The following is a 24980-nucleotide window of genomic DNA, read 5'->3' as shown; positions in this document are numbered from 1 at the left end:
GGGAGGTTTAGGTTAGATATTAGGAGGAAGTTTTCCACACAGAGGGTGGTGACGCACTGGAACAGGTTGCCCAAAGAGGCTGTGGATGCCCCATCCCTGGAGGCATTCAAGGCCAGGCTGGATGTGGCTCTGGGCAGCCTGGTCTAGTGGTTGGTGCCCCTGCACATAGGGGTTGGAACCAGATGATCACTGTGGTCCTTTTCAACCCAGGCCATTCTATGATTCTGATTCTCTGTGAACCAAGAATATGAGAAGAGCAGCCATCATCCCTCACACCCTGTTACCTCTTTGTCCATTCTTTTTGACATTTGCAAGGACATCAGGGCTCTCCCCCATACCAAAAGGCAGCTGAAGTCAGTCCTGAGGTTGAAAACTTCTTGAGGACTGGGGATGGTTTGGACTCAATGATCTGAGAGGTCTTTTCCAACCTTAATGATTCTATGGTTCTATAAACCTCATTTCTTTGGAAAGCCAGGGTAAGAGACTGCCCAAAAAAATAATAAAATCAAAAGGAGGTACCAGAATGCCTGTGGAGAAAGGCATTAATGAAATAACAAACAAACCTCCTACTGACAGAACTTCAGCCACTACCAGAGGTCACAGAGATTTAACCATCTCTCTTCTATTTCTCAGCTACTTTTATACCTTGGGTAATTCTATGATTCTATACCAATGAAAAAACAACACACCGACAAGCCTAGAGGAAGAAATGCAAAAGATGAGTGTGGAGTTTAGAGAAGGGAAAAGCAGGAGAAATTCACTGAGGTCCTATGAGTGTGAGGGAAGAGCAAGAAGGACCAAACAAATCACCTGAAGGGAGAGAAACCTGCTATCGCTTAAAAAGGGATGAAAATTGAAAACAGAATTAATTCTAGGAGGGAAGATTAAATATGTAAGATATGAGGCACTTTGGAAAACTGGTACTTCTACAAAGAACACTCTTTTCTTTCAAGCCTAATGAGAGAACTCCAGTCAAAACTGTGCAAGCCTTTGTCCATGGCTGCAACTACAACCTGCAGAATCTGGCTGATACCAGTGCAATGTGCTTCTAGTTTTAGAAAAATACCCTAAATCAGACCAATAAACACTTAAACATTGCAAGAAACAGCTTTATTTTTACCATACTTCTATCACACCTCTTTTTCTCTCAAACAACATTTATGCCTCTTAAATCACAGGCATAATCTCTTAAGGATATTATTTCCACAGGCCTAAGACAGCAGAAGCATTCAAAACATTTCCCTCAAAAAACCTCAGATCATGAAATCAAGTATTTGTTGAGAAGAGAAGGTTGGCTCAGGCCCTCACAAGACTTCTTCTGCCATCACGCAGAGCCATTCCCAAAAGTAGGTGTTTTTGCTGATGGATGTGATTCAGACGCAAGTCCCTAGTCATTGCAGCGTGTTGTTTTTATCATCCTTCAAAGCTGTTCGCAGTCACTATTAAAAGAAACCCACAGATTTCAGCCCAGCAATCTGTGCCCTGCAGAAAATCCCAGGGCTGAGCATCCCTGGTAAATGCTCAGCACTGCTGTTAGATACCCAATCTGCGCAGGAAAAGAGGAATAGCTTTTGAAGGCAGACAAGCTATTAAATTTTTACTAGGTGAAATGTTTACCAAAATAAATCTAGCCCTTTCCACTCTTAATTATTATCATAACACATATGGCAACTGACGTACAGTTAATGGAGCTTTAAACCAAGAACCCTTGGAGGGAAAACATCCTCTTGGATGTTTCAGCCAGTCTTGACATAAAGCCAGCTCCTGACAAGATTCAGAAAGCAAATGGCTTTAGGAGGCCTACCTTGACAAGGAGCACAGGCTGCATGGTGTAGCAGTGAGGAGCTCCGGACCCCCCAGCACCCAGTGGCTCTGCAGGTCCACGGCTGCCCATGGCACGTACCACACCTATTGCACCCATGTGCCATCCCAAACCAGTCAAGAGTTCAGACAACAGCACCCGGCAACAAGAGCTTCAGATCATTCACCTGGCAGAGCAACCCGATATTAAGAGCAGTGCAACAGTTTTCCCACGCCACCCAGTGCAACCACACTATGGGCACAAAACATATTTCTCTGCAGCAAGAGCACATGCTGGCTTTGTTATTAAAGAAGTAGGAAGTACACAGCAGCAAAAGAAGAGGACAAAGTCACATCCCATATGCTACCTTGAACACAGCAAGGACTCAATCTGAAGCAGCAGTGGTTTTGTTGCCCACTTCTCTTTCCCCATCCGAATGTCAAATATAAGTGCTATGACTATGCTTCACCCGTGAGGAGGCACCTCCGAACTCAGCACCTTAACCAGAAAGAAGTCTGGTCAATAACTAAATAAGACTTCTGTTCCTGAGGAGGAAACCAGAGCACTCTTCCATTACCTCAGAGGAAACTTAAGGAAAGGTAGCATTACTCAGGACTGATTTACTGCCTCCAGCCATTCATAAAACCATAAAGCCGGTGACATATAAAACAAGCAACTCATTCACAAGAGCTCTTTGATCTTAAATACAAATAAAATTAGGTCAATATTAAAGATTTTCATTCCTTGCCATATAAGACTTCCACAAAGGCTAAGGAAAGCTTTTCCCATCCACCCCTTTTAACACTCAAGTTATTTAGAAACTCAAATTTCTTTCACATGACTTGAAACACATTCTTGATATTCACTTGTCATCACTCCAGAATTTAACCCTTGGCGCAAGGTAAGCTCAAGCTATAACAACACCTTGCATCTTCAGCTTAGCATGCACGTCTGTGTTTTAGGCTGCCTTTCAGATTTTATTCATTTGCTCTCTAAATCAACCGAGAGCTCTCATACACAGCAGAAGGCCCCTGAAGCTATCACTGTAATGCTGTATCTGCTCATAAACATCAGTATGCCAATTTTAAAGGTATTAACACTGTCATTTAGTCATGGTAAAATATCCTACTGCCTGCCCCACCCCCGCTACAGACAGCAGCACAGTTAAACGAGAGCAATTCAGCTCAAGGTTTCCTGCAAATGTCATTTAAATATATATAAATCCCGTCACCTGTACAGTAGCACATAGTATTTATTCTGCAAACCTATGTAAGAAATGCAGGGGGACAACAAGATCTGCTTGTCCAATGCCAAGAACCTGTAGGCCTTTCTCTGGGTGTTTTAAAGAGAACAAAAGGCCAACATACAAAGCGTTCCCTCTCTTAGGCCAGGGTGAGTATTAAAGCAGACAACAGATATCATTAAGACAAAGAAGGGATCCTATGTGACTGAAGTATGTGCAACTTCATAGCCAGAGATTTGGTTCTTATCTCTGCTATATATTTCCTGGGTGGCTTGCAGTAATGTACACAGTTCCTGGCTGTACTTCCCTCCCACATCCTCATTCAGAAGCAAATCACGGTGGATGGCTTCAATATCAGAGAGGAAGCACCGGAGAGCTCCACTTCCTTCCACACTTATAACCAAGGCTGCCATGCAATTGGTAGCTCAGTTTAACAAATGGTGCAGAATATGAAATTTCAAACAGCGCAGGAACGTCTGCTGTTCTGTTCCACGAAGGAACATGACGTATATTGCCTCCAAATGAAAGTGTTAATTAGAGAGAAGATACTCAGATTTACAACAGATTGAGATTTAAAAATAAGATTTCACAACCAGACTGAATCCTACTAGCCAAGCTTACAGCCACAGAGAAGCAACAAGGGGGAAGGAGGGAAGGAGGGAAGGAGGGAAGGAGGGAAGGAGGGAAGGAGGGAAGGAGGGAAGGAGGGAAGGAGGGAAGGAGGGAAGGAGGGAAGGAGGGAAGGAGGGAAGGAGGGAAGGAGGGAAGGAGGGAAGGAGGGAAGGAGGGAAGGAGGGAAGGAGGGAAGGAGGGAAGGAGGGAAGGAGGGAAGGAGGGAAGGAGGGAAGGAGGGAAGGAGGGAAGGAGGGAAGGAGGGAAGGAGAAAGAAACCAACAAACAACAGCATGGGTGTCAGACACTTAATTACAACCCTTACCAACATCATCCAAACAGTTAAAGTACTTCTGTAATTGTGTCCTGAAAAACAGTAACCTCTATAGCAATGTAATCCATCTGAAAAGATGCCAGTGCTTACTGCTGAGGGCACAGAGACACAAGGCACTGCCCACTTCTCACCATGACTGCTCTTCCCAGACAGATACATGAGAAGTTCTGCAGAATCAACCTTTTTCTTGCAGGCCTGAGACAGCAGCAATACTGCTCGAATTCAGGTTCCCTGGCTTTGTATAGAAGTGGAGATGAATAGTGAGGGTAAACACATTCACTTCTTGGTAGACATATGCAAAAATGGGTCATTTACTTATGAGTCTTTTGGGATAAGGGATGCTTCCCTTCCAGTGATGGAAAAGAGGGCTTTTACACCTCATTCACTTTCATGTATCCACTAAAGGCATCTTCACTTGTATACCCCTCAAAGATAGCAGACAGAAGGACCTACCACATGCACGGCACAGACAGGGGTTAATATGCCCGACCTCAGACATACAGAAGATACGTATCTGAGACATTCATCCTAGGCTGCCATTATAATTAACGGGCACGGGCAGCTTTGTGTAAAGAGCAGTTTATCTCATCCTAAGGTACGTATCTCCAGGGACCACCATTCTGATCTGCTTCTCTAGTCTATGAGTGCTGGAGTTCACAGTTCAGATTCAGGCATCAAAAAGACAGTAGGCAGCCCACCAACACAAGCACCTTTCAACAAAGAAACATTCCAATCCCAGTGCACAGAAGCAAGCTGTAAATTAAGAACAGGTCATGCGCATCTGCAGCTCTCACTACAGAGTGCATTTTTTGCCCACGAGGCCACCATAAAATAACTGGAGATACACAGCACTATCAGCTCCTGGAGAAGCACAGAAGAAATTCAATTAAAGCTTCCACTCAGGAAATACCTCATCATTACATTCAGACACCACTATGCCAATTCCCCTATGAATTGGTTTGATTATTGCAGTTGCATAGGCTAGCAGCCCTATTGCCAAGGGCCTGTCAGCTTTTTCTTCTTCCTTTTTGTACCCCTACATGTAAGGGTTTATAACTCAGCTACAAGTATTTCCTCTTGACAACAGCCCTGCAATACCAGCACATCTGCGCCTCCCTTTTAGGTATTCAGTAGAGCTTGCCTTGAGAAGCACAAAAAAAATGAAGAAAACTAATGAACTGCAATCACATTGGTGGGGTCCCAGACTTCTTAAGATATACAAAACCAAGCATGGCACAGAACATGTTACCATAACGCGTTAAGAAACAGAGACTTTAACCTCTGCTTTTCTAGTTTTGAAAACAAAGCAACCCAAAACAATTGGATGCCTCGAAGTGTAGGGGGCAGGTTTTACGACAAGCTTATTTTCCTTTGAGCTCACCGTTTAAATTAGAACGATGAACTTTTATCCACCATCATCCTCTACAGCCACTCTCACAAAAGCCTAGGAAGATACAACTGGAATTACCAAAGCTTAACTCAAAATGACTGTTGTTGTTTTTAAGATTTCAAGTTTTAACAGTTCTACATGCAAAAATCTCCCCCAAAACTGCATCGCTGCTGTGGTGAACCAGCAGGAGCAGATCAATTGCCTAGGCAGCCTCCAGATCATTAACAAAAAAAGATCAGATTTGCTACAATTGAATATTCCAGGCTGCTGCCAATCTTTTAACACACACCCTCCCATTTTACTTCTGTCCTGATGTCAAGCTGACAGGTGCACAAACCAGAGCCAACGAGTCTATATCACAGACTGGTACAGAATAAAAATGAGGGTACCGCATCCATTAAAACTCATAAGCAGTCTGGTTCGCCTTGCTGTTCCCAACCCAGTGCGGGCCTTCCCAAGGATGCACACATCCACAGCCCATGCAACAGGTACCAACCCGTGAGTCACCATGATCCCTGCACAGAGAAACTCTTATCAATGTGCAAGCTCCAAAGGGAGGTGACTGAGACACACCAGATAAGCTCTATGAGACCAGTAGAACTGCATCCATGTAAGGCGTTTTACCACATTAGTTGCTTTATTACTAGGGCTTGCTGGCACTTGCAGTGTCCTGTCTGAATGCCTACTGTGACAGCTACGGTGGCAAAGCAACCCAGGGAGGTGCGGCTTCATGGGAACCGAGCATTTCAACACCTTAAACCACCTCCTCAAAGGCATTTCTCCTTCTGGCACATGGACACAATGTAGGTAGGTGGCATGAAAGAAGTTTGGTCAGCAGGAAAATATCTGCAAATAAAGCTTCACCAGGGGTGCATAAGCCCAAGGTTTGGTAGGCTAGCGAAAGCAAAAGACTCTTGAATGACCAGAGGTAAAAGCTGATTTGCTTCATAATATGGAAATGCACATAATTTTTCATGTATTTCCACTGACAGCAAAGCCACCTTTTTTACTTACATTAACAACCACTTTCCTGACTCTACAGTACCTTTGTTTCCCAAGCTGTGAACTGCCTACTAATCCCATTCTCAACATTCAACACAGCATCTCCTTCAACACCCTCCAATTCCTTTTGTAAATTCACCTTTGCTAGGTTGCTTTTCTTCGAGCTGTCCCACTTGTCAGTAGGAGGCAAGATCATGCAGGAGAGTATGGGAAAACCCCAGGGAGAAGACAAACACCTTTCATGCCCACTCCCATGAGCTGCAAGGGGAACTTCAGATAGGACTCAGTTGCACCAGTTTCTGAATGAAATGGAGAGAAACCAACTCCATTCACATCACAGAACAGCTTAGGTTAGAAGAGACCTTAAAGACCATCCAGTTCCAATTCCCTGCCATAAGCAGGTCTGCCTCCCACCAGCTCAGGCTGCCCAGGGCCCCATCCGACCTGGCCTTGAACACCTCCAGTGATGGGGCACCACAGCTGCTCCAACGTTCACCTGATCCCTACACATGGTGAAAGTTCCAGTCCTCTAGAGGAGTGGGCACCTCCAGCTCCCAGCTGCTGGGATTTCAGCTTTCTTCAGTGGTGATTTTCAACCAGTTAGCATCACATTAAATCCAATGCCACTGAAGCCAAATCACAGCTGTTATTCACATTCAGAAGAGCGGCTTTCACTTGGCTGCCAAACTATTGTGTTTCCAGCCTGCACTGAGATGCAGTGTTAAAATCTCCTGCTCCCTACATTGAGAGTTACCTCAAAATTCCCAAGCAGTTGCTTTTTCTTCCCTCCCCTTTCCTGTAGCTGATTACTTACAGAGACCGCGGTATCTTTTTTTTGAGCTTGAGCCAATCTGAGAAACAATCAGGGACCCACACTGCAATGAACCTAAGGCATTCGATAAGAAAACTGTGCAAAGCTACGAGATCCCCTCCCAAATCCACCTCTTGTTCAAGAGAACTGAATTCTTTCCACTAACTCCAGTGGGAGCTGGACAAGGATCTAAAATAACGCCATAGATAAGGATCTTACTGTAACTTTTGACTACAGTCAAGCTCGCATTGTGCAAGGCAACGCTATTGAGCTTAAATTTCAATGTCAGACAAAGGCAAACAGAAATACACTTCTGAAGGACCCAGAGCACACAGTCAAAAAATGCGTAAAGGGATAAATAAAAATACCATTTTCCTCCACGGAAAATATATCTTGAGAAAGTAGGTACATAACCTACCAGGCTAAAGTAAAGCTTGCAAGGGAAATACCAACTTGAAAAGAAAATGCCTGGAACATAATGCGTACTCGCAAACATACACCAGACCACATTAGAAAAGTCTGCTAACCTTCTGGTCCAAAACTTTACATTAAAAAATGTATACACCAAAGGCAGGGAAATGCAAAGGGCGAACACCTATTCTAACACAGGATCCCTTTTAAGAACATTCCTCTACACTGTCCCCTAGGACAAGAAGCACAGACTTGTCATCACCTCAGAGGCAAATATGCATTTCTGCACAGTGCCATGGAGGCCCCGGTGCCTGGAAGTTGATAACAGCTCACCAAAATTTCCATTACCAACACGACCCCTACCTATGTCAGTGGGGGTCGGCTGGGCAGCAGGAACAGGTCTGCCAGCAGCAGCTCAGCTGGTAAAAGGGAGAGAGCATGCACACAAACAAGAAGAGAGGGTGTGATACAATTTCAGCTCTGCTATCATCCACATCAATTGAGAAATCTTCCAGCAGAAAACTGGAAGAAAAAAATAAATAATAACCAAAAAACAAAAACCCAACTTCTTATGAGTTCGAATAAGACTCTGGGCTGTATATTGTTAAATCTATCACCTTGAAGCACCGCATACAACCATTTCCCAGAGAACTGGAACCTGGTCTAATTACGTTAATAGAGTCCCTGCCCCAAGAGCCTGCCATGGGATTTAAAGACAAGGTGCAAAAAAAAAAAGGCATTTTGACAAAAAGACAGATGGGCTGGGGGAGGAAGAGTGAGAGGAACACACAGTTACCCGCAATTGGCAGGTTGCTTTCTTATCTCTTCTTCTTTTTAATAAAAAATAAGAATCAGTAATCCCCACTGGCCACCTGCCTAGCTTTTGTATATTTAATTAAGAAGGATTTGGGTGACGAAGAACTGGTCCAAAGTTCAGCCAGTTTGGAGGACGGTGGAGTTAGAGGCCTGAGGGCTGCATCTAACCATAGGACGCACAGAAATGCTACTATTCAACCTACTCTGGAGCCAGCCAACAGCAAATTCCCACTTTGCAACAGAATCCCCCCCCCCCCAAAAAAAAAAATAAGGAAGGGGAGAAGTTCATAGTGAGCTGGTCTGGACCAGTTCCTGAAAGCCAGTGACCTCACTGCTCCCCAGCACAGCTTGTCTTTATAGCGATAAGGCTGGAATTGTATTCATGTTTAACAAAATCACTGCAATCCACAATGATGGCTGTTCAGCAGTGAAAGAAAGGGGAGAAGGGGGAAAAAGATTCGGACTTCGTGCAGAATACCAACCGCTGTCCGCTGTTCCTATCCCAACCTTCCAGCCACCTTATAGGACAGAAAGTCCACTAAGACAAAAATAGAGTATCCTTAGCGTGGGAAAATATCTATCCAAGTTATAATTTCTTTTCGAATCAGCATTTAAACGATCACATCTTACATCATTTCCTTTTACGCGCCAGCAGTTAGACAATACGCATCATTTACATGCAGTTTTGGAAGGCTGCAACATAAATCAACAAAAGAAGCCTTCACTGAGAATTAACTATTACAAGGCTCTCAGAGAGCCACACCAACTGCAATCAGGAACATCACCCCTAATTCGAAGCTTTCTAGGGCACTCCTGCCACACGTCTCAAGAACTCCCAAGGAGCCACCCTTCCCCCATCACTTCTGCTAAGGGAGAATTATGGTGCCTATCCGGGAGCACTGATAGTACACCCAGACCAGCTAATGGGAAGGGTCAGCTCACTTAAAAACATATATGCACAGAAAAAGTAAAGAAAGAGTGACCGAGCAAGTCAACGTGGTTCAGTCTCAACAGCAATAAGCCCTACACCTCTGTGAACAATGAGATGGTACAGATTTTGACGTATGCAAAATATCAATCAATGCCTTTAATTCACATTTTTGCATGGGGGGGGGGGGGGAAGTATCCAGTTCAAATCTTATCTCCAGGTAAAATTTGGGTGTGATTTCATTTTATGCGAGCAAAACTTCAGATTAAGCTCACTGCTGCGTGAGGAAAAATAAAATTCAACCACAGCAATGCTAAAAATGCCCCTTCGCTATTTGCAAAAGATGAAAAAAAAGGGTCCTTAAGAGAGTCAATCACTTGGCAAGCTGGCTGCAAGTTACAATCATGCTGAAGTGCCGCGATAAAGCAGGAAGGACTTCATGACTGCCTGCACGGTCTTTGTTCTGCCAGACAGCAACAGGCACCAAAAGCCCAACTGCTGTTTTTCTGCAAAATCCCCCATTGCTCGCAGTTCAGAGCTGTACATCGCAAGTCTCATCCCTCTGCTTGGAGGAGGGCTGCAAGGGGAATCCTTATGCAGCCAGCCCTGCCCAGGAGCCCCCCACTGAGCTCTGACCAAGTGGAGTGACCAATTCCAGCTAATATCAAAGCCTGACTCTTTAGGAAAGCAAAGTTATCAGGGGTCTGTGGCCACTCGCTGCTGCAGCAACTCCAAGGTAAATTGGCTGATTGCATCCCACACAACCGCTTGCTGTCTAACTTAAAATAAACACTGCTTTGAAAAACTTCCCTCTTCCCTTTGTGCTGTCATTCACGGATTTTGAACCAATTCCAAAAGGGCAAACCACTTCCAAGCCGTGCTTCCATTGCCCAGGCTTTGCAAAGGCAAGCTGCAGGGCCCAGCTTTGCTCAGGGATGCATCAAGCATCCCTCCCACCCAAGGACTGACACTGCTCTATAGGCACACAGACCCTCAGCTCATTTTTGCCCCAGTTCACTTCAGTGTATACAGGAGAGACACAGCAGGGTTGTGATGACAAAAATTATTTCAACTCTATGCACGTCAAGCAGAGCAGCCCAAAACTCAGCATTTTCAAACACCTAATTTCAGGTCAAAAGAAGCCAATCCAATTAAAAATGGCTTAAAATCCCAGGGGGATCTATGCTGCTCTTTGTCATGGAGCAGCATACAGGTGCCAAGTGGCAACCAGGGAGCAAGCTCTTATTTTGTGGCGGCATACAGATAGGTGTGTATACAGCTAGACATACAGAGAGTTAATAAACAGCTGAGCTATCAGCTTGCCAGCCCTGAGCTTCAGTAGGCCCAGCCAAGGCACAGAAGGGAACAGCCTGCCCACGTGTGGCCTTCCCCCCAGGTCAGGGCAGCCTCCCATCAGCCTGCAGGCTCCAGAGGGCCGGGTACTGCCAGTGCCACCCTGGTGCAGCACGGCCAGACAAAGAAATAACGTCACCACTGCCCCCATCATCCTTGGGTGGCAGGTTGCCAGCCAATCCTGCTGCCAGCACTTGTGACATCACAGCCATGCCAGTGATGCCAATGCCCGCTGGTAACTGAGCATCAGGCCGTGAGGGCTTGGAGTGGGGCTCCCAGCTTGAGGTGATGGGAGGAAGAAAGGAACTGAGCACGAATCAGGAAAAGGGAGATTTTGTTTATGTATTACCCTGCTAAGTGTACATACCTCACACAGACGTACAAAGCAAAGAAGTGGCTGTGTGAATCCAAACTTTCACACCTGAGCTTAGAAACATCTGGCAACTGCTGCAAGCATATCAGTATTAACCATTTCCCATCTTCCTGATGCCGAGGATGCCATGTCCTCAGTTACTAAGCAAGAGGAAACAGTTTCATTGCTTTCTAAGCAAGGAGGGAGGAAATTCTTTAATCAGAGGTTGGTGAGGTGCTGGCACAGCTGCCCATAGAAGCTGTGGTGCCCCATCCCTGGATGCACTCAAAGGCCAGGTTGGATGGGGCCCTGGGCAGCCTGAGCTGGTGGGGGGCAGCCCTGCCCACGGCAGGGGGTGGGGCTGGGTGGGCTGTGAGGACCCTTTCCAACCCAAATAATGTAGTGATTTGATGATTCTAAGGCCAGAGGAAATCTGGTCTGACTCATGCACAAATCATGGCAAGGACAGCAGCCGCCTGCTGCCTCTGCCACTGATGCCCAGAGCACCTCTAGCTATTGGTCGCTCTTCCACAGCAACAAGCACACGTGCTGAGGGTGGTTCCTATAGTAACTTTACTGGGAGAGCTGTAGCACAGCTAAGAGAAACTAAATTCACAATTTCTAGGCTCAAGACAGTTAAGTAACAAAAGTCACGGCTGGTTTAAGCCACAGCATTAACAAGCAAACCGTGAAAACAAAGCACCGAATTGCAATCATTTAACAGAAGAGAATAAAGTCACACCTTTTGTGCCCTACTATTTTTTTGCATAAGTGTTTCAGGTGACGCAAGCTCTGGAGCAGGAGGATTGCAGCAAAAAAAGAAACCCAGCCTGCCGAGAGCAGGCAGCGCCAGAGCACCGCCCCAACCCACTGCCCCTTCCTTCAGCCTAGCGATCCCAGCTTCTCGCCTGGAGCAGCAGCCCGGCCATCCCACCGTTCACACCGCGCATGCTGCGCGCTGCCTGCTCCAGCACAAAGGCTGAGGTTCACGCCCTCAAAACAAACCAACGTCTGTTTCGTTTTCAGCAGCATCTCGCCATCACGGATGCTTAAAAATTGCACTGCCTTATCCACAAGCACAAGAAGAAAACCAACCCTCCCCCCCATCCCCCCAAAAAAACAACCCAAGCAGCTGGGCATGTTCGGCTTCTTCCAGTTATCTCGCCCTCCTCCTGCATATTCTGCCTGCATTTCTACACAGTTTAAGGCGAGATCCTTCCACCTCCAGCCAAGTATTAAGACTGTGTGAATAATTAGTCATCCTGGTCGCTACCACTCACTGCAAAGTCATGCAATCTCGAGATTCGTTTGTTTCACGGACTGAACAGCGGAGGGGAGAAAAATAAAAGACAAAAAAGTAGGCTAGTTTCACACCCACATGGGCACTCTCCTATTTCTATGTTTTAAAGGCATACACTTGTCAAACAGGTTCGGCTGGGAATTCTGATTGTCACAAAATAACGCTCCCCCCCCACACACACACACACACCCCGTTTCCAATGCCGATTTGATGGCCATTGTGTGCCCTCTGTCAGAGCAGCCCTCAGCATGCTGGGCTCCCCAGAAGGTTTCCCAACAAGGAACTGGGTGACAATTCCCACCAAGGGCAGAGCCTTTGTTTCCCGTCACGGCAGCAGCTGTAACTTCCACGAGGATCTGAGCAATTCTGAATGAGCACAAGGAGCTATTTGTAAGGCTCGGACACAATGACAGCGATTTGGTCTCTTCCTTGGGGGAGACGGGGGGGCTATGACACTGTTTCAGGATGGGTGTTCCTTTTGGAAAGCAAAGCCAAGAGGCCGGCAAACTTGTCACGGGCTGCAGCAGTGACAAGGAGAGCCTTTCTGTCACCCTAACCTCCCCGCTCATCGTCAGCCGAGCGGAGGGACCCGGCTCCGTCTGGACAAAACAGCAATACCGAGAGAAGAGAAATCCTGCCACCAACCTTGTAGACTTGCCCATACGTGCCATTGCCAACCACTTCCACCAGCTCAAAAATCCCGGCGGGGTCCTGCAGAGGAGGGGGAGGGGGGGGGGAAGGGGCAGGGGGTCGGGAAATGGACAGAACAGAAGCGGGGTCACATTTTTGCCAGCCGATGGCCGCTGCCACAGCCCTGCCAGCCCGCTCCGGAGCCAGCCAACGAGCCGATCTGCCGGCGGCGTGCAGCTGTTGCGCCCTGCTTTTCCACGCACATGCCAACGCATGCAAACAAAGGAAAGCGGCCCAGGGCCGCGCTCCCCCCCCCCGCCCGCCCCCCTCCTTCAGGGCGCCCCCCACGCGGCCGCCGCTTCCCCGCTTCCCCCCCCAGCCCCGCTCCCCGCACCCGGCCCGGCCGCAACGCCGGGGAGCGCCGGCCCCCACCCCGCCGGCCCCGGGGAGCCCCACGCCCCACTGCTCACCCGCAGGGAGGAAAGGTCGATGTCCACCAGACTTTTTGCAGGAGAATCGTTCGCCATTTTCCAGTCTTTTTTTTTTTTTTTTTTTCTTTTTTGTCAAATAAGAGCGAGGCCGCCCGTCCCCCCCCCCCCCACCTTCCCCGAGATCGATGCGAATGGCGCGGAGCTCCTCTCTTCCTTTTTGCCTTTCCCTTCTTCACTCCAGCCCCGGCGGGTTGAAACTCTTCAGCATTGGGAGGGGTTGGCGGGGGGGTTGGGGAGGGGGGGGGATGATGGATGGATGGCTGCCGGGTGGGAGGAGGAGGGGGGGCGGGAGGTAAAGGCGGGCAGGGAACGAGGGAGGGAGCGGGGGTGCTGCGGTCCGGCGGGCTCTCCGAGGACGGCGGTGTCCCGGTCCGTCGGTCGGTCAGTCGGTACCCGGCCAGGCGCTCACACCATGTCACGGCGGCGGCGGCAGGAGCGACGCCGGGGCCGGCAGCCTGTGGCAGCGTCGCGGTGCTCCCCGCGGCCGGGCATGGCACGGCTCGGCTCGGCCCGGCACGGCTCACGCCGGCAGCCGGTGGCAGCGGCGGGCGCGGCCCCGCTCTCGCATGAGGGGCTCACGCCCAGCGCCGCGACGGAGCTGCCGCCGCCTCCGAGCCGTCCCCGCGGCGCTGCCCTGGCATGAAACGGCGGCGGGCACCGGGAGTGGGGTGCTGCGAGCCAGACAAAGATAGCCGGGGAGGAGGAGGAGGAGAAGGAGGAGGAGGAGGAAGGAGGAGGAGAAAAGGGATACAAAATATACTGCGAGCGGAGGGAGAGAGAGAGAAAACAGCTCCCCCTTCCCTTCTCCAACAGGAAAAACCGGCGGAAACGCGCCCGCACCAAAGCACTTCTGGGTAAATTCGTGGAGAGAAAGAGAGAGGGCGAGGGCCGGGGCGGGGACGGCCCCGCAGCCCTGCCCGGCCGGCAGAAGCCCTACCCGGCCGAGAGCCGCCCCGCAGGCGACGAAGGCCGGGCCCGAGCGGCCCGCGGGTGTCCGCGGCGGGGACGTGGGCGGCGTGGGCCGTGCCGGGGTGCCGCGACCCGCGCTCTGCTCTCCGGGGACCTTTCCGCCCCCCGCCCGGCTCCGCGCTCCCAGGCGCTCCCAGCCGCCCTCGCTGGCAGGCGGTGCCGGCTCAGGCCTCGCGCCCGCCCAGGAGATCCTCCAGCAATAGCCGCATCACGTGTAAAACTCCCAGTAACCCCTCCCGAGCAGGCAGTCGCACGCAGGTGTAAACCTTGGCAGGATCCTGCTTCCCTTGAAGTTCTTTATCGCACTGATACGGCAAAAATGTTACCTGCCTGCGAGAGGTTGGGGCGTGTTTCCTGTGGGAACCAAGGTTTTCCTGTCTCTTCGGTTCTAACCACAGAATTACATCTGCATAGCTATAACTATCACAGAAACACGCTTTTAAAACAGAGCAAACCTGTTGAGCAGAAAGTGTGAGGTGAAATTACCCGAACGGTTTAATGGTGCGCTGCCTTTTCACTGAGCGTCGTTACCGAGATGATGGCAAACCTAGGCCGAGGGCAGATGGCTGCTACCCCAGAGGCTTGTCTCTGTGCACTCCTGGATTCCAACCCCAATGTTGGAGCACTTCTCTCGTGCTCCTGACAAGTATAGACTGAGTTTTGTAGAACTGAGCCCAAATGGGGAAGCTGTAGTTTTCCAGGCACTCTGAGCATCCTTGAAAGGGACAGCTAGAGCCTCCCAGTCCCTGGTCGTTCCTTCTTATCCTCTGGCACCTCGTCCCTTGTGTCAGCATTCATACAGCTGTGCAGTGAGCTGGGGCTTACTCTTAGTGAAGCAAGGAAAGGAAATGGATTTTGATGTTAAGTGCCTGCTTGAGCAGCCACTGACAGGAGGGAGGGCAGTGAGGGGGCCAGAGCTGTGTGCAGGGAAGAAAGGGCGGCCATCACATTGCCTTGGGGAGGTCTCTGCGGCTGAAGGCAATGTGAACTCTCAACGGATCCATTGGGGCAGAGCTGGAGAAACTTCCTTCCTTTCTGGAAGAGGCACTGTGGGGTAATGGAAGCCCAACATTCATTTCTGGTCCCAGAGCAAATTCCTCGCCTTCTCTTTTTTTGTTCTTGTTGTTCTTTCTTCCCCAGTTCTTTAAAGTTGCCTTTGTTTTATTCTTTTCCACATCTTATACACTGGGGTCCCGATCTCTGACCAGAGTTCTAGAGGTCACCAACTACATTAATATTCTAAGAGTTTAATCATCGACAGTACTCAAGCAGATGAGTAAAGAGACAGGAAGCTCTGAATTTTCATTTGGTTTCCACTACTGATTCACCCTGTAGCCTTGGGGCATCTCATTTCCTGCCTCCCCTCCCTTTCACTATTTGGAAAATGGGAGGGATTTTGACCTGCTTGATACCATGAAGTGTGAGACTTGTGCCCCCTGTACTGTCTGGAGAAATGGCTCTCACCTCATTCGTACCTGCCTGTCCTCAACCCCTGCTGGGAGCCACGTCACTACTGCTCTCTCAAGTATGTCAGCGCAGTTCCCCTCCGCTGTGGTCAGGTAGCTGGGTGATATGAGCTAAAAAAGAAAACACTTAATTTTTATAGAGGTTGCCGTACTTCTTGTGAAGACCCTGCCTTGAAGGAATGGTGGGCAGCAAGGTGAAGCAGGCCTTCCTCCAGTTGTTATCGCAAGAGGCAGGTATTGTGAAGCTATATCCTAAAAGGTACTTTCAGGTGAAAGTGTTACCTCAAATGGCTTTGCAGCGTAGCCCGAGGAGACGTGGTAACCTTAGCCCTGTAAAAACTGATATCTCATCTGTGCAGTGCTGGGGCACCCAGCAGCCCTGATTTTATCCAGATCATTAATGAGTATAGGACAATGTTCATATATAAAAAAAAAAAAACAACCAGAGCACGTAACACAGTGTTTATAGCACCTTCCTGCAGTCTGTGAAGAAAGAAGATGGTATCTGGTCCATCTAAATCTAAAGGACATCTATAGCTAGAGGTCCATCCAAGCTGTAGGACGTGGGCAGCTGGTGGCTGAAATGAAGTTTGTCAGGACAGCCAGCCGTGCTCCCAGAGAAATCAATGAGCAGATCTGAACCAGCAGAGTGAAGTTTACCAATTTGCATCAAATAGCTGGGGCATTTTTGCATCTGGTTCTGAACATGCCCACACAGGATTTAAAGCCAGTGGAGCTGCAGCCTGTATGAGGAGACTGCTCCCATCCCTCCAACAGAACAGGGCAAGGAAGGGCGATTCCAGTCGTGCATCCAAGCTTAAAGCTGGCAACAATGCGTAAACTTGGCAGAAAAAATACTGTTGTGTGCTTGGACTAATTAAGAAGGTCTTGGGTATATTTTCGGACACTACTCACTCAACTGAGTTTTAACCAGCCAGCTGTTTCTGGTCCTGCTGTCCGTCACACAAAGCATGCCACTACTGAGCTTGGCTGGCTGTCTCAGGCTCTCTGTTTTTGCAGCCCTGCTGCCCCCTGGTTATCTCCCTATGACCCAGCTGTGGCACCTCACACCTCTCATACAGGGCCATGAGACGTATCCGAGCTGCTTTGACCAAACTTCCTCTCTCTGAGTCAGACCTCCTCAGGGAGCATTGTCACTCCTCACGCTCATCCTGATGTCCCTTATCTTACTCAGGAGCACTTGGGGATGCTTACCAGGGCTGGAAATAACCCCCTTTTTTTCCTATTTTTGGTGATAGTATGAAGTGCTAGACATGTGCTTCCTGTACTGTTTGGAAGAATGGGTCTCACCTTATCCATGCCTGCCTTTCCCCAGCCCCTGCTGAGACACGTCTCTGCTGCTCTCAGCTGCGTTGTGCTCAGTTGTGCTCAGTGTAAGACCAGATGGAGATGGCTGGATTGCTCTGTCATAATCCTGCACCTTATATAAATGTAGTTCAATTTGAGCTTGCAGGTCCACTAGGCTTTTGACGAGGTAGGCGGAGTTTCATTCTCATAAACTTAGGCCTTGTTTTGACATGGGTCTGAATGCAGTCTTTATGTGCCACGTGCTGAGTCAGATGTGACGCAAAGCACTGAGCTCTACGGACTTTGTGTCAATTCAAGTGTGCGTGAAGGACCCATTTAATCACATAACACCTTTAGTAGGAGCAGGTTCTGTCAGTTTCCCTGTAGCCAGCTTAAAACTGGTAAAAAAGCTGAAAGCTGGCACAGAAATATTTCTGTGTACTGGACTAACTGAAGAGAAAGAAGATTCTTGTATGCTTGCAGCTGCTTCAGAGCAAGTTGAGCTCATAAAGCCGACAGATCTGCTAATGACTATCCTGTCACCATGACCTGAGCTGGTACAGAAGCCATTGCAACAATAGGTGAAGCTGATGCACTTCTGCCAGCAGCAGACTTCAGCAGGAAACCTGTGAGGGCATAAAGTCCCACGGTGCCCCTGTGCTCTGAGTATGGCTGCCTTTAATCCTACAAATTTATCCCTTTGCTTAATTTCACGCATTGTATGAACTCCCTACGAATTCATAAATCTTTGAGGTCTGTGCCCTAAGTGAGGTAAATTATAGAAATTAAAGTATAAAGCATGTATTTTAAACAAGAATTAAGGCAACTGAAGTCTGCTCCTTGAAAGCTTTCTTCTTTGATTTCCAGGTGACATTTATCTGAATGCTGAAGGGATTTTTATTTAGTGCAATAAAACACAATGAGCAGGGAGTTACATTCTGAAAGTAACTCTAAAAATGAAGCCTGGATGATCTCCAAAATGCAAAAGAAAGGGGGGAGCAAAAGAACATATAGAAGAGAATTGGCTGTGCTCTCAAATGAAAAAAACCCAGAGCTGTTGAAACTTAAAAAATTATTGGCTTAATTGGTTTGATTTTATTTTCATTTGATACAGCACAAGGTTCACAGAGGCCACACTTTGATGAAACTCTGGCTTTTCCAGGGAAGCTGGCTTAAAATGTTCCTTCTCATCCCTTTCCTGGTGCCTCACAGCTGGCTTCCCACCACAGAGCACTGCCTTCTCCATGGGCATCTCCCATCTCCAGAGCAAGGTATGTGGCTCAGGATTTTTAATCAGGTTGGAAATAAGGAAGTGATCTTTAGTGTGAATCATTTCTGATTTCTGGTACGGTCCCACAGAAAACTGTAGTGTCGTCACCAAAGGGACTGTGGAGGCAATGAGGAACATATAGGTGCTGGGAGACTGAGATGGTAAAATGGCAATGGAAACTTTGTGAGCTGCCTCTGATGTCAAAGCCAAACTCTCACAATGCTACTGCTGACATATCAATAGAAATGTCAGGAAAAAGGTCTGTGGGAAGAGAAAAAGTCTTCAGGCATCACCACGTGGCATGTAATTTAACAAAAGACACTCAGTGGTCATAATAGATGGTTGAAATGGAAGGTGTTAGTCACCCTTGGGATGGTGATTGACACAGGGTAATCCTCCAGGTATTATTTTCTTAAAAACAAAATGCTGTAATCAAAATAAAGCAAAAGGCTGAATGCTATGGGGCATTGTTGGGTTTTGGCATGAGGAATTTAGCTATAGTTTAGCCTGAAATGGCAATTTCTGTTTCTCTCCTTCTGGATCTTGTTGACTGTCATGGTGGCTCTTTCGTAAAACACATTTACCTTATGTAAAAGGACAAGAACTTTGTAATCAGTGCAATCCTTTTGTCCTTTGAAATGTGGAGATTCTGGGGGACTTTCTGATCACAAATGAAACACTGTTGAATAAAGAAGGTTCACAAAGAACTACCATCTCAGGACAAAACTTGTGCGATTCACCTGTCCACACATGGTAAGCATTTTGGATGTCTGTCTAAGCTGAATGCCTAAGCTGCCTTTAACAGCTTACAGAAAGAAGTAACTGCTTCCAGGGCACAGATAAAGCAGGGTAGAGGAATGGTGTCGTAGCATTGACTACATGGAAGGGTCTGACATGGTGAGTCCACGTGCTGAAGTCTGTGCTGAAAACAACTCAGGCTAGCGAGATCAATCCCAGGCAGCTGGTCAGTGCTCTTTCAATGCTAATTTTTAAGATTTTCAGCTGCAAGGTCCTGCACATTTGGGAATATCTGATAAATAACATTTACTTACTGGACTAGCAAAGTGAAGCCAATGAGTAAGATACTTAATTGCTGCAAATGAGTGTAGCACTTCTTGTGAAATTCCACGGTAGTTCTGTTGACCAACTTCTCCCACTGAAGACTAGTGTATTTACTGCAAGTATTCACCATCAGAAGCAAGTGTGCTGTTAGGCAGTGAATAGGCAATCTGCCCTCTGTTCAGTTTGCTTTGAAATGGAAAAAGCAGGAAAATTTATACAAAGAATAGGAAAACAGCACATGATTTCCCAACAGCACTTGGAAATTGCTTATGCTGCTTTGATTGTTCTTGTTCTCTGCCCTCACAAGCCCAGAACAGAACAGTTATTCGAGGAAGGTGGAAGTGCATAAGGAGAAATGATGAGATGAAGATGTACATCATAAGAGAAGGGTCCAGTTTAGAGGACAGCTTAAGCACCGGGGGCAGTGGGACGTTAATGGCATGCAAATACATGCTTCTGCATAAGGACATTTCCCTGTGTCATTTCCTAAGCACTTGGAAAGAGCATTGTGCAGAGTTCCCCAGGATACTGCCAGATGTACTCAAACTCTACCTGCTGTTCTTTCCCTGATTGAACCCTTGATTTCCTCCAGGAGATTAAGAACGTGTTTTTACTACTGTCAAGATCTGAAATTCTTCTCATTGAGTCAGAGTGTGAGCTCTCTAAACTGGTTTTCTCTTGCACTTGAACTTTAACAAGACTGGGGACAAAACCCCCTGTAGCTGTAACACTGTTGACCCCATGGAGTCATGCCAGCACTGGAACTGGCCCTTTGGTTTGCCAAGGTGGACACATGTGCAGCAGAGGGGGAAAAAAAAGAGGCTCAGCCTTGTCATTCATTCAGCTCTGCTGGGAAACAGCATGAAGATACATTTTCATACCATTAAACATTCAATACCAAATAGATGAAATTACAGTTTTAAACAAGGTTCCAGCACCCTAGAGTCAGGCATTCCAAGCATTTTTTCCAAGCCACTTTCCTCTCACCACCAAAATAGTGTAGGATGGAAATACTTTATAATTTTCTGATGATTAAATTTTACACTGACAAGAAAATACTGTCCTATTTAGACGTCAAATCTTTCCTTGCATCACACAGCATTTTCCAACATGTTGGCATACTCTATTTTACAGGACAATCGATAGTATTTACGCTTGGTATCATCCAAATCTTATGTAGTTATCTGAGATCTCAAGCACTTTGGGGGGAGAAAAAAAGATTGCTGTTGTATCCAAATGCTAAGAAATCACAGGTCACGATTTCTTTTAAACCAGGAGGTAGTTTTAGGTACCTAACTTGAGATTAACTGTTGTGTTCTTGATGCCTCTTTGTGTCATCACAGAATCAATAGAATGGTTTGGGTTGGAAGAGACCTTTAAGATTATCTAGTTCCAACCCCGCTAATGCATACAGATATCTAAAAGTTGTCACTTGCCTTGAAAAATCCTGGGGCAAACTGCCTTGCCCAAAGAGGACTTTGCCTAATGAAATCTGCAGCTATGCTGTCTTTTTACAGAACCCTTGCAGCAGCTCTGACAGGCTAAGGCACCCAGGCTCACCCTACACACACACCCATTCACCACACTGCCACCTCAGCTTATGTATAGCACGCTTATGCAATCTGGCTTCCTATAGAACATGCAGGCATCATGCTGCATAGGCAAACTACTTCTGCCATGTTTGATCAGATTTCTGTCGATGCTCTCCAGATAAGTGCCAGCGAGTGCAAAAAGCACAGTTTTATGCTGTGCTGCCTCTACATACTTCAGTGCTGAGATAAGACAGGCCACGCCATCTTGCAGTGCCTTTCAGTCACTTGAGACTCCAGAGTGGGCCTAACACTGCCAAGGACAAACATTGCCTCCTTGCTGCTTGTTCTTGTAAGAAGTTCAGTCAACAACATGATGAGGTGAAGATCATCTGTCCTCGTGAGATCCTTCCTGGTCCATGTATGCAAAGAAGCCTGAGCTAACAGTTGCAAAGGAGGAGCTAACGTATCTCCATAATGAAACACCTTGCCCTGGCTGCAGTTTTCCACAGTTCTCTTCTGTTCACTCCAGAGACTGTAATATGGACTGAGCAACTAATGTGTTCCCTAAAATCCCATAGATTCAAGGCTGATGAGCCCAGCCACAAAAGGAATAGGTAGGGTTGTGTTTGGGGCCCTAAGCTTTGGCCCAGAGTCATAGATTGTTCCCATTCATTGCTCAAACTGCTTCTGAGCTGTACCTCAACAATACTCTCTGATGGAAGCAAAAAGAAGGGCTCCATTTTGCTCCTAGATTGCTTATATGAATTTTCATCACTCTGTGGCTTTGCCTGTCTTTTTTAGTTGCCTGTTTTTTGCTTATTTTGAGGCAAAGAGATGTTCATCAAATTTCACTGCATGTTTTATGGTGTGTAAAAATTTAAGTACTAACAGATACACTTCTGTGCCAATTTCATAGGTAGGAATCATCCTAAATGTCATAAGATTTACATAGTGTGGAAGTCCAAACTTCACCTTCTTCATGTAATCTCTGCCAAAAGCCATCAAAGAAAGAAAGGCACTTCCTGAGCGTGATTCAGCTCATATGATATAAAACAAGTCACACAAATCACATATTAGACATACCTATCACCTATCATATAATACCTATTTCTCTGTACTGACTCTGAAGGGAGCTGAGATGCACAACTCACACGTGAATGGTTGTATTGTAAACACACAGTTAGTGGGATGAATCCCACATGCTTAGCACCCAATGGAAGGGACTTCTTTTTTCTCATCTACTCCTAAGCTAGGTGTGCATTTTCAGCAACTCAGGTAACTCTAAGTATCTGCTGCAGAGGAGTTAATTTGTCACTTCCCCCAGGAGCGCCAAACACCACACCATCAAGATGGTTGAGGGATAATAGGAGTAAAGGTAGAGGGACTTAACTGTAGGGCATGAAGATCAGCAAGCAGCATCACAGAACAGGTGAGGCTGGAAGGCGCCTCTAGGAATTGTTTAGTCTGACAAATTAATCACCCCACTGAGTATCTGTGCACATGGATAAGATCCTCACTGAGTCTTCTTCAAGCTGAACAGTACCAGCTCTCTCAGCCTCTCCCTCGTGTGTCATGCTCCAGTCCCTTCGTCATCTTTATGGCTTGCTCCAGTAAGTCCCTGTCTGTTGTACAGAATGAGGAGCCCAGAACTGGACCCAGCACTGCAGACATGTCTCACTAGGGCTGAACAGATGGAGATAATCACTTCCCTCGACCTGCTGGCAACCCTCTTCACAATGCAGCCCAGAGGGCTGCTGGCATCATTTTGAGCTATTGCAATAGACAAGGGCAGAGGGCAGCTGCCAGCATGACTTGAATTCAGTTCCCAGGAATGCCAGAAGCGTGTCTTCTAGTTAAAGAGCTGCAGCCTTGAGGCAAGCCAAGTACAGCATGCTAGGAGGATGCTTCACAGGGAACTGTGTGGGAAGGCAGGTTGGAAGATCATAAGAAGGACCACTATTTTGGTACTAGCAGAGGGAGTAGGGGGGCAAAGTGCCAGCTGGCTCTCCATGCTAAAGGAGACTTGTCCTGTTGCTGACAGATAGGGGACAATATAGAAAAGAGGTAAATTTTCAGAGGGGAGAGGTAGAAAAATAAGGGTGGCTTGACAAAAACAGATGTGTCCACAGGTATAAGATCTCCAAAGGAGTTAAGCCTCTAACATTGATGCAGATGGCATTGCACATGGCTTTTCTTTTTATGGAGGCCGTTGCAAAGGCTGTTTGCAAGTTTCTGGAGAATCCTGGGGAGTTTTGTTAGAAACATGGAGCAAAAATGTGAGAGAAGATGGGCTTGCTATATGGCAACCTCCAGCAGATCACTTTGTCTCCACTCGGGCCTCTGTCTTTCATCTCTCTCCAAGAGGTGTTGTGGAAGGGAACAAACAGCCAGAGAGGAGCATGGGCGGATGAAACAAGAACACTGCTCCATGTCAGCCCAAAGCCATGTACTGCTTCCAAGCCACATTCAGCCCAGGTTCTACTGGAAACCAGTACTATGTTTTTGTGGGGTGAGGGTGACAAAACATCCGTGGGGTGGGCCCTGGAGCACCAAGGCCTGGAGTAGAGAACATAGGCCAGAGCAAGGGAGGTCTGGATGGTGGCAGTTCACAAGTAGCTTGGCTAAGGCTCCAGTGGGATGGGAGCCATTAAAACACAGACAAAATGATTGTCCTGTTAGCTATGGGAGAGCATTTGGAAAGGCTTTATGCACCTGAATGAGTCACCAAAGAATGTGGCTGGGAATTTTTTAATTCTGGTTTGCCCAGTCCACTGAAACAAGTCAGTTACAAGTGGAAATAACAGAAAGTATTCCCTGAAATACTAAATGCCAACATTCAGCAGGGTGGCAGCCTTGCTTGGTGCCTGCTGTAAAATTCCAGCAGGCAAGGACAGCCGCTTGGCTCTTGCTCAGAAGCTGGCAGGAAACACCCCCACTACACTGTGATTCAACACTAAAGGAGAAAAATAAATCCATTCCTCTGTAACAGGGAGAGTGGGCATTGCTGGGTTAATAAAGCAACGCTGCCGTGTCACATCTGGAAACCCAGCTTTGGGGGGGGGAGGGGGGAAATATCCAATTAGTTCCAACTATCCTTACTACAGTGGTCCTGAATCAGTCCCTAGAGAGCCATTGCATCAGATAACTGCATCCCACGATGAATGACTACATCCTCTACAACATTTGCCACAGATGGCAGCCACCAGACAGCAGAGAGAAGTGCCCATTAGTAGAGAGGCAGAACTCAGCTAGAAGTGCCTCCCCAAGCTGGGAATGGCGAGAGACAGAGCTGCCTGCTAGCAGATGCCTCCTCCCATGCAGACAAAAAGTTGCAGATCTAAATTAAACAAATATATATATATATCTCTTGCAAAATATTCTGAAGTTTGGTTATTTGTTGTTTTGGTGTTTTTTTTTTTTCCCTTTATTTTATTTTATTTTATTTTATTTTATTTTATTTTATTTTATTTTATTTTATTTTATTTTATTTTATTTTATTTCATCCCTTTATAAAAGCATCCAGGCAAAAGCAGAGCTTGCAGTCTTCCCTCATGCCAGGTGCTAAAGCTTGTTGCGTGCCGAAAAGCACCGTGAGAGACTGGCTGGATTTTCTCAGTTAGCAGGTGTTGGGAGCCTGCAGGGATCTGCAGGTTAATTAATCCTGACTTACCAGGGCCGGGGAGGCTCATTAGACTCCACCCTAAAAATGAGGAAGACAGGAGGAGCCCTCTGGGGAGAAGGCAAGCAGTGTTTGTGGGGACAGGGGCTAAAGGAGAGACAAAATTTTTAGGTGGGACTTTCAAATTCATTTCTCATCCATTTTTTTTCCTAATAAAAGCAGAAGAGCATACTTCAGAAGAAGTATATTTTTACAACCCTGAGATGAACATCTGATTTGT

The 24980-nt window shown here is 47.1% G+C and overlaps 1 protein-coding gene across 9 annotated transcripts in view; it reads right to left on the bottom strand.

Annotated features, from left to right (window-relative positions):
- The window catches only part of MAP4K4 (mitogen-activated protein kinase kinase kinase kinase 4), a 143998-nt gene extending 130302 nt beyond the window's left edge, over positions 1–13696 (bottom strand). For all 9 annotated transcript variants that reach the window (XM_072337787.1, XM_072337831.1, XM_072337806.1 and 6 more), the window contains exons 1-2: positions 13454–13696; positions 12999–13064 (exon numbers count right to left, since the gene is read on the bottom strand). In XM_072337787.1, coding sequence (XP_072193888.1) covers positions 12999–13064; positions 13454–13510 — 123 coding nt within the window. In that variant the 5' untranslated portion in view covers positions 13511–13696. The remainder of the gene's footprint in view (positions 1–12998; positions 13065–13453) is intronic.
- Positions 13697–24980: the final 11284 nt, after the last annotated feature.

Source organism: Excalfactoria chinensis, chromosome 1, assembly GCF_039878825.1.
Source record: "Excalfactoria chinensis isolate bCotChi1 chromosome 1, bCotChi1.hap2, whole genome shotgun sequence".
Lineage (NCBI taxonomy): Eukaryota > Metazoa > Chordata > Aves > Galliformes > Phasianidae > Excalfactoria > Excalfactoria chinensis.
The sequence above is the reverse complement of the archived record's forward strand: the minus strand, read 5'-3'. Positions and strand labels throughout refer to the sequence as shown.